General features: G+C 51.1%; 2 protein-coding genes across 2 annotated transcripts; both read right to left on the bottom strand.

Moving 5' to 3' along the window:
• Positions 1 to 3,405: 3,405 nt before the first annotated feature.
• On the bottom strand, positions 3,406 to 4,961 carry STEHIDRAFT_108230 (uncharacterized protein; the record flags this gene model as incomplete). Its single annotated transcript, XM_007300632.1, has 7 exons — positions 3,406 to 3,573; positions 3,653 to 3,795; positions 3,856 to 4,016; positions 4,092 to 4,260; positions 4,333 to 4,429; positions 4,513 to 4,714; positions 4,792 to 4,961. The coding sequence occupies 7 exons, from the start codon at positions 4,959 to 4,961 to the stop codon at positions 3,406 to 3,408; spliced, it is 1,110 nt and encodes a 369-aa protein (XP_007300694.1).
• A 2,763-nt stretch (positions 4,962 to 7,724) lies between these two features.
• Positions 7,725 to 9,760, bottom strand: STEHIDRAFT_108229 (uncharacterized protein; the record flags this gene model as incomplete). The annotated part of the gene is made up of 4 exons (XM_007300631.1): positions 7,725 to 7,813; positions 7,836 to 8,016; positions 8,238 to 8,266; positions 8,344 to 9,760. The coding sequence occupies 4 exons, from the start codon at positions 9,758 to 9,760 to the stop codon at positions 7,725 to 7,727; spliced, it is 1,716 nt and encodes a 571-aa protein (XP_007300693.1).
• Positions 9,761 to 10,026: the final 266 nt, after the last annotated feature.

Here is a 10,026-nt window from a genome sequence, read left to right as displayed (position 1 = left end):
CCTTCAGCTGTCCGAGTCTGTCGCCTGCTTTTCTCTGACATGTCCTTCACGTTCATCCTTCTATATATAAGTAGTTAAATATTTCTGGATAAGAACCGTTCGAGTGTTGACATATTATGCAGTGTTGGCGTAGTCGAGGATGCACTAGGAATAGAGACGATTCAAGAGGTTTTTTGGGATGCATGTTCTCCGAGATGGGAGCCGCACCCTGATGGGTTGGGTAAATGACCGTCACGGTATACGGTACCTACGGAGCATTTTCGACGGGCTATTATCTGCTTCTTAGTGAGGCCCACGTAAAAACACCACAGTACGTGGCTGGTCTTTCAGTCAACTATGATAGTTGTGTAAGATGTCCGAGTCTCAAAGCAGAGGCCGCAACGTGGCGACAGGGTAGTGTGGCGGAAGGCGTGATGTTTGGTCACATCAATCATTCTCACAGACAGGCGCCGATGTAAGCGCCACAAAAACTCGACGCGCAAATTCGGATAGCTATGCAAACGGCAGTAACCTTCCCATTCCATCATTAACTTCCCTGCGCTCCCCTTGTCGCCTACCTCCGGTACGAACCCCGCGCCGTCATATGGATCGCGGTCTTTCTTTTCCACACTCGACCCTTCACCGGGAAACCCTCGCCACCGCCACTCCCACTTGAGGCCGACATCCATCCCATACTCCGTTGTTCGCCCTCGCGAAGCGCTCCACGGACCTACTTCGATAATCTACCCACTCGTTATCACACACGAAAATCCATCAAAACCACCCACACTTTCCCTTCACCCTCCCACCCACCCCTTTCCATTACTTCCTCGATTTCACCGTCGCTGTTCATGCCCCTGCATCACCTGGCACTGTCACCTCGCACCACCCACCAAGCCGTTTCTGTACGACGATCCTATTCGCCCGCCCACCCAACCTTCTGCTGCTTCGGTCTAAAGGGGAGATAAACGGGTAGAGACTCGTGGTCCCAAGAGGCGCGAGGAAGCAGGGAGCGACGCCCGAGCCGACGCGTACAGAGAACTCAGGAGCGAGTCTCTCGGAGGGAAAGGACCGAGGGAGTTCTCGGAGGGACCCAGGGACGTGCGGAGTCAAAGCAGATGCAGACTCACGCACGGACGTCGGTCGTCTCGTACCCGTCGCGGACTCGCTCGATCTTTCGTTTACGCTCGATTCTTTTTTTTTTCTGTGTTATTCTTCCATCATCATCACCCATGACACAACCCCTCCACTCTCTCGACCCTCGACCCACGATCTCGAATCCACATCATCACCTCCTACCACCCCCTCACAGCATTCCTTGCCAACATCTCCCTGCCAACATCGTCCCTCACCTCGCATTTGACGTCTCGCCGTCATCCCCTTCGATCCAATCGCCCCTTTGCGTCCTCATCCGTGCGCCACGAGGACGTGTCGCCTACAAGGGGTAGAGGCCCGTATCCCGTGGAGGCCGTGTGGAGCAAGAGACAAGCGACGAATGGGCTCCAAGGGGAGTTCCTCTCGACTGTTCGGACGGAAGGAGAGAAGGAATACTCGTCGGGATTGAGGAATGTGCGGCGTCGCAGCGTATGCGGAGCTTTGTCTGTTCAACACCAGTTTTGGGCGGGTCCCTTTTCCGCCCGGATCCTTGCTCTCCTTTCCGTAGACTTGCCCGTTACATACCAGGCGCTTTTAGTCGATTGCAAATTCCCTGCCTACATATCCGAATATTCAAATCTTTGCTTCTGGTCTGCAGGGCAAAGCACACGCTCCCGTTCGGCCAACCACATTGGAAGGAAGGAAGTAACCATCCATCGCGGATCATGGCTTTATTAGACTCCGCATAATCATTAGATGCGGCCCCTATATAAAGTCTCGAGACTTGTCTTTGCACGACTCCGAACGTTATCAGCCGTTGGTGTCACTTGCCATTCATGCAACGCATAGGACCATGGACACACTCTTCTGCTCTGTCTATCCAACTTGTCAACACCGTCGACTCAGAGATTCCCCCTACCGATTTCATCTGGTCTGATGACCTGGTTTTCCCTGGCGATGTACAGCGGCCTGTCGATGAGGGCGGATGCTCATGCTTTCCGGTATGCGACCCAGAGATAGCTCCCTGCGCCTGCACGAAGCGAGCGTTGCTGTTTTCGGCCTTTCGGAATAACCCTGATCAATTCGTTTACGAGCGAACCAAGCAGCAAGATGGGACAGGGCGTTCGTTGATACGACTTTCCCGGGATGCCCATGGTCCAATCGTCGAGTGTAACGCGTCCTGTTCCTGCAACATAACCTGTGTGAACCGGGTAAGCCCGTCAAGCCTTTATATCCTTGAATCGCTAAGCATTCCACCGGGAACGTCAAACCGTAAACGTTACTTTAGACCGTCCAGAACCCGTCACAGGCGGTCCTTCGTCTACAAAAGACGATCCAGAAAGGCTGGGGTCAGTCCTTGTCTTTCCTTTCCTCGGTCCTCTCGATTTGAGCGCATCTATGGGGCAGGTGTGTTTGCTGCTCAAGACATATTGGCAAACACCTATATATCGATGATGACGGGTGAGATGGTGCGCACCGCCGAGATTCGCAACCGTGATTCCAGGTCAGGCAGATTCATGCTCGATACATTATCATCGCTTGATAAATCTTATAACAGCGAGAAGACGAGCGCTCGCTGCTATCTCATAGACCTAGAGTTTTGGAATCTTGCGGGCTACATGCAAAAGCGGAATCCCAACAAGTATAATGATAATTGGAAACCTACCTGGTCGGTTGACTGCTCACGCATCGGTAATGTAAGTGCGTCTATTGTGATTTTTGTGGTCCCATCGGTTGAATATTGCTCTAGGTCAGCAGGTTTTTTGTCAGTCCGTCGTAGTGATGTATGCCATGTACACCTCTAACCGGGCTTCACAGAACCATTCTTGCGACCCAAATCTAACCGTGCTGGGGTACTACTCTAGTCAATCCGATCGCGAGCTACCCACCGCCGTGTTCTTCACGTCCCGGGATGTTAAACAAGACGAAGAGCTGTGCATGAGCTATTTTGGCGACAAAGTTTTCAGGCGGAAAGCATCACAAGTGCGACATTTCGAATTCGCCATAGTTTTTTGTTTCGATTTTGACACCTTGCCTATTCACATCACAACTGACAGAAGCAATCGGAGCCTCGGGAAGATCAGTTCTTTTGCGCATGTGGTGCACCGAAATGTTGCCGTCCCATCATATGTTGACTTCCCTCGGGATCTGCATGTTATTCGCCCTCTGGGCTACTCCTGATCACTCTTGCGAGTACTAGTGTAAATTGATACACGACTTCCCACGCCGTCTGTAGTACTACCAAGCCTAAGTATTGACTGCGTCAAAGGTTCAGGCACAAATCATCCAAAAGACGATAGGCACACAAATTTCGGATATCTGAATCATAAACTACGAAGCAGCAGTGGAAATTGAGGGCGGTATCGTTGGAAGGTCCGAGGCATGATGGGATGAGCTGTCTGCCTCCAAGGTGACGAATGTGGACGGGATGGAGGGTGAACAGTCGCGGTATGTCTTCTGGAGGCGGATCAAAACAATAATGGTCGTTGGGTAGATGCCCTATCACAACGAGGGGATGTGAGACAGGCATATATCACAGTAGTCATAACGCTATGGCACAAATCAAATCACTACTCACCGCAATCAAAACCATGCTGAGGTGCAAGGATGCCAAAAACGTTAAAAGACCACTGTGCTCGACTTCGTCTCTTAGCTGAGGGTACATATTACTAGTATTCGCTCTCTCCAGAGATGCCAGAGTCAGGCCACGCGGTCCCATGACTGAAAAAAAGGCAATAACGTATGTTGTCTTAATAGCAGCAGCAGTCAGTGAAAACGTACTTGAGTTTGATAGAGGTAGCAATGGATGGAGGGGTAGCCTTACCCATATCGCGCAGTACAAAGCCCCCGACTCCACAAGCAGCAGCATCACACCTTGGATCAGCGTCGTGGTCCTTGTCTTCCAGCGTTTTTCAGTTGAATATATCAACTTTCGATGGGACCTACACATTATAATAGGGATGGACGGCCTTATGCGTCAATACCTTACCGAGAAAATGCGGAAGGATCTAACTCACCAGGCTTTCAATGCGATCATTGCCGTGGCCCATATGTTGGTGAATAGGGTCATTCCGAAGGCGACCTCTGCTAAATATCCTGCGGGTGTGGCATCCATCCAGTAATGCAGAGCGTCGGGCCACACATCCGCAGCAGATATCGACGCGACAATGAGGGATATTAGTACCACTAGTCATGCGTGATGAGGTCAGTATCAGCCATTTCCTCACCCACATCAAAGAGCAAGGCTGTTTCACCGACCTATCGTAGTCATACCGACGACAACGATTCCGATCCTGACTCGACGAGCAGAAAGTGACCAAACCCTCCACACCACAACAAAATCATGCACTAAGTACTTCGATAATGAGATTGTGAAAAACGTTAATTGACAAGTTATTCGGAACTTTACGATGTAGGAGGGGAGGGAAATAGACTGACGTTTGCTAGCGGCAAGTATTGTCTAACAACGTTGATCCTGGTTGTAATAGAGGTACCCAGGCTGTCTGCTCGGCCCGAGGCTGTCTCCAGCATGCCTTGGTAGATGGCAAAAGTCAAGGCCCACCAGCTTGTAGCTACTGAGAACATGAAGATGTGGATGAAAAGGAAGACTTTGGGCGTTCTCGAGTTCGCTGATTGATGTCTGTGATAGACCGTGAACATGAACGAGGGAGATAAGGGAATCTGACCAGAGTGGGGCAGGCTAAAACCCGAACTCACATCAAGATCCCAGTACACGGCAGAGCCAGACCAATGTATGCTCCTGTTACACGGCTGAGCTCAGTCGATAATCGGGTACTAAGCGAGGAGTTCTGCATACCATAGAGCAGTGTAGATACGATAAATGGTGTAGAAGAGACGCCACCGGATGAGTCGTCAGTGTAGTTCATGATGCGTACCGTCGAGGAGCTTATTGTAATCGCAATATACTGCGACAGTCTTACAGTTGAGCAGAGAGCAAGGCTGCTGTGAGCTCGTCGCCGTTGGCGCTTACCCGTCGTTCAGGGTCCACCATGACCTTGCCGATAACTTAAACGGTTTGCTTAGGCATGTGGCGCCAAGTTGGACGTGGCACCTCCGTCGGGGTCCGCACGCTAAGTCACGTGGATATATCCACAGCGAACGCGGCACTTCGGCAAAATCCCGTGCTGCATTGTTCGTTGACGCGTCGCTCGCACTCTGTTTCTTTCGCTCTTTCCGAGCGTGACATGTCTTCACTCACTGCTCTAAACGGCTGCGCGACCTATCTGCAAATACCTGCGCCTGCAACGAAGTTTTTGCGGTGCAAGCGTTGCAATCTCTCTCGATATTGTAACCGATCCTGTCAAGTGCTTGACTGGCCTTTCCACAAGTAAGGCCACATCTGTTGTGATTGTTCTGCTTATTTGAACGTCCACTCGCTCCTACATGTGACAACTGGCACGCGTATGTCCTGCAGAAAATATGCAATATGTGTATAGCGTGCGAGGCAGAACATATATTCAACGAGACCGCAGTAGAAAATGCGGGACATAAGATGTAAAGGCGATTCTCTGTATGACTGTGATCATGGGCCCATAGAAAGTGCTGCGGTAATATCCAATCTACGTGAGAGTTATAGAAGATTTGGTGTTGGTGTTGGAGATATGCACGAGAGGTCAACAAAGTCTGTGACGGCTGAGAGAAATGAGCGTGTCGAGAAAATATGCTTCAGTTCTCCCTAGTATTTGCGTGTCTGCGTTACCTTGTGTTCGTGTTTTGCTGTCGCCCCACAACAGGAGCCAGTGTGGACCAACGGTCGAAGGCCGAGGAACAGGTTGTGTTGATATTCAAATTCCTGACACGATCTCGTGAGCAGGTCACTGCCGTCTAAAGCGACACGCAGAAAAGAGGAGAACTGAGAGCATGAATCAATATCTGAGAGGAAGGGTTCGTCTCTTCACAGTTTCCTGAGATGTAGATGCACACCGCCGTTTGCCTCAGCAGCTCCTCGAGGCCTCCGGGCGCAGCCAAGAGTGATGGCAGGTACTTATTGCAGCAATGAATAGAGCCATGGAGGCCTGAGGGTAAGTAAGCTCATCTCTAGAGTCTGGCGTAAGAAATACATCGACAGTATGTTCGACAGGCCTACAAACAACGAAGAACAACGGGAAGATTATGAAGCTAACAATGTCACTTGATATCAATAACTACCATATAGAACTTACCCCCCAGAAAAATAGAGCCTCACGGTATAACATCGCTAGTCTCCTACAGGCGGATCTCCAGGATAGACAGACGTTCTCTGAAAACATCGCCAGTGATGTCTACTTATTCCGGCAAAGCGGGCTGGGCGCGAAGAACTAGCAAGCAGAGTCATCGGCAAGAGCAACGTAGCATCAGAAACGGACGAGCGCAATATAAGTAGCCCACTGAGACGATGGGAGAACATGGTTCGCTTCGGAACAGCTATAGCGTTAAGGGAGGTCGAGATGAAGAGGGACTTGCCGCGATGCTGACGGCAAGCCAAGTGTATGGCCAAGGCGCTGGTGCCTGACGGAAAGGGAAGTGCGTACTATTCATACTCCGCGCGGCCTACCTCATCTCACCCGGCCCGTGAAGCCGTAGCTCTTGCTGAGTTTTTTCCACGGAACTTGTACTTAATTCCCGCTACTAAGTACTGTAGTGGGTCTTAGGTACCTCTGAAATCTGCTTCCGTTTCGCAGGCGATCGACTATTCTGTTTTTTCTTACCTAATGTCAGACTTCGCCCTTCGTGGTACTCGATTCTCACACTTGTTCGGTGAAACCCATGTCTCGAGCTCTTGTCCATGGCCATGTCGCTTTCGACGACGTTCGCACCGACCGTATAGTTGCTTTCTTCGCTGCTACATCTCAGTCGTGCTCCACTTGTCTATCTGCTCTCTTTCTGACGTACCGGACGTACCCCATCTGCCCCCCTAAAGGTTCGGGTCTGCACTCATATCTGGAAGTTTTTGTGTATTGCCTCAATCAATCTCGTGCGGTGTCCTCTTGCCTGACCAGTGCTATTTAAGCACTCAATTCTTTCACCCATTCTACCGTCGGTCTCTCGTGTTGACTGCGCCACTTCCTTTCCCGATTTCGAAAACGATGTGTATGCCGTGAATGATACACTTTATCTCAGTGTCCTTGCACCATGTTGGGGGGCCGCCGAACCTATTCCTTTTCCCGTGAACGCCAACTAACGCGGGCGTACCTCCTGAGTATGTACCCGGTTTGAATCTATGTGACAATACTATACTTTATATAACACAATGAGGGAATGTTGTGTGGTTTGAGAGGCCGCACATGCTAGAACAAGTCAGAATGGCGAGTTCGTTCGAGCTTGGTGCGAAGGCGTAGGCGACGGTAGCGGGCGATGCCACTCAGTGGCCCTACTTGGTCTTATTATATATAACTGCTCGCTCGCTCGATGGACTCACTACTATGGATGGCCCAGTAGTTCGACAAAACTTCGAGCTCTCGTCCTGTTCCTTGTCTCGCACCCTAGAACCACAAATACTTGCATATGTATACTTTGATATCTTCTGAGTGTCTGTGTAATCTGTAAAATTTTCGAGAGAGTGGATACTCTGACGAGTTCGACAGGGCCCACTCAAACTGGCTGATTGAGGCTGATTGTCACTCGTTGGCACCTTCCGCCACCCGGCTTCTTCAAACTCCGTCCACGCCCTTGGGCCCTGAGCCACATGCGGAGATTAAACTCTGCCCTGCCGCCTCTGTAACGCTTTTCACTCTCTCGCCTTTAAGTATCAACCAACTCACAGATCGGGCTCATAAAAAGTACCCAGATGAGGTTTCTCTCGTCTGTGTCATTAAGTACTCTCCTCAGCTTGTTTTCCTCACAGTCTCGTGTTCGCGGCTCCACTCTTGGTCGCGTACAATCGTGATCCGGACGACGCTCATTCGGCGTTCCCAGTGCGTGTATCGTTTTCTCTACCCTTACCTTCATCTTAATCCTATGTCCTAAGTCGGATTGACGTTGCCTCATGCCTTGTTCACATTCTTATGCCTTTTATATCGTTGCTGCCATGGTATATACAAGGAGTCTAGTATTCAACTACACTGTGGGGGGTTGACGATGGTCTTCTCTTCCCGATGCATTAAGGGACTGACCAGATCCGGTAAGCCCACATCTCTTCTATCCTTACCGCTCTAGTCACTCACTTCCAGATCACTCTGCTCGAATACCCTCCCTGGAAGCTAATCATCAAATTCGTTACCAACGCAGTCTACATTACATGCTTTTTCCGAGTTGACTTGCTCGGCTCACCGTCGACCATCACCACCACATCCTTCAACCCCTCAGCCAACGTCTCGCATTCCCAATCAGTCGTCGTATCTATCTTCCAACCCCGTATCTTCAGGACCCGCAATGGACTTCCTCTCTGCTTCATCCTCCCTAAGTAGCTCGTCCAATCCTTGACAGTGTATGGAAGCGTGATAACTTCAAAAAACTTTACCATCCCAACGTTCTCCCATAAATTGTCCATCCCCCCTAACCTCCTCTTGAGCACCACCGGAACTCGCACCCAAGAATTCCCGTTCCCGCTAACGACGACGCGCTCTACGCCCCTCAACGCTTCCAAAACTCCGTCTATAACGTCATCGTCCGGCTCGCAGACGTCGAGAGAGTTTGCGCCACCGTGAAGCACAAGGTCCCGCACAGACGGAAGCGGCCCCACTCCCCCCAGCAAGTCCGAGAGTGTCTGGAATGGGGCGCCACGCCGTGCAATGAGCTTCAGACTGAATGTCGAGAGTGATGCGCGGTCGACCACTCTGACCGTGCTCTCAACTTTCGACAGCCAACGTAACACAACCTTCGTCGGCAGTCCTGCGCAGTCCTTCACTATCCTCCTCAACCCGCAACGCGATGGTATTCCCTGCCTTCCCACCTTCAGTCTGAATCGCCAATGCTCCACAGCGGGTAGGAGGAATCGACAGAGAAGAAGGTCGAGGTCTTCTATCTTTCCGAGGAATGAGAATTGTGTAAGGGAGGCCAACGTCGGCGATGGACGCTTAACGTCGTCTGACTCGATGTCGAAACTGCCACCGAGGGTGAGACTGGTGAGTGCCGGAAGAATTGGCAGAAGAGCTTGGAGTTCTGTGAGCGAAATCGTGAACGAGGAGTTCTCGCAGTCCAAGCGAAGGAAGCGAATATTAACGTTGGAAGCGAGGGTAGGGATAGGGTAGAATATGCCTGTGAACTCCAGGTATGAGAGGGCTGGAGGGTGGACGAACGTGACTGGAAGTTGTGGAAGAGATGCCAAACGCCCGCTGCTGACGCCTTCTCGACGGACACGGAAGTGACGAAGGATGGGGAAATGGGTCTCCTTCATCATCCTTGCAACCATATGTGAGCTGTCGCATTCCCGGTCTGATGCTACGAACAACGTCAAACGCTCAATGACGCCCCGATGCCTCTCGACCCACGTCCTGCCATACACCTTGCGTTGAGATATATCCGCTTGCACCCACAAATTCATCCCCTTTGCCCGCTCGACCTGCTTGTCCACGAATTCTGGTCCACTTGCAGTGTCGACCCTTCTCCACAGTTTAGGGGATCCATCGATCACCCGTTTCCAGCTCGAACGGACTAGTCGCAAGTCATACCACTCCTGCATGTCCACCAACTCCTCCTGGGTCAGTAACAATATCTCACTCACGAGCTCTAGCGGTATCTGCTCCATGGCTCTTGATGGTCGGTCAGCACGCAGCCAGGCGTCTGTTTGCCTAGGAAAAATACACACCGTAAACTAGGTGGCCCGGTCCAGAGCTAGCGAGTTGTCTTCACGACCAGATCACTCCTATTCTTGGCTGAGAGCGAGCCTCTCTGTTTTCGACAGAGTAACGGGGGAGAGAGAGAGAGAGAGAGAGAGAGAGAGAGAGAGAGAGAGAGAGAGAGAGAGAGAGAGAGAGAGAGAGAGAGAGAGAGAGAGAGAGAGAGAGAGAGAGA

Source organism: Stereum hirsutum, assembly GCF_000264905.1.
Source record: "Stereum hirsutum FP-91666 SS1 unplaced genomic scaffold STEHIscaffold_3, whole genome shotgun sequence".
Classification (NCBI taxonomy): domain Eukaryota; kingdom Fungi; phylum Basidiomycota; class Agaricomycetes; order Russulales; family Stereaceae; genus Stereum; species Stereum hirsutum.
Note: the sequence above shows the minus strand (reverse complement) of the source record. Positions and strands in the feature narration are given on the sequence as shown.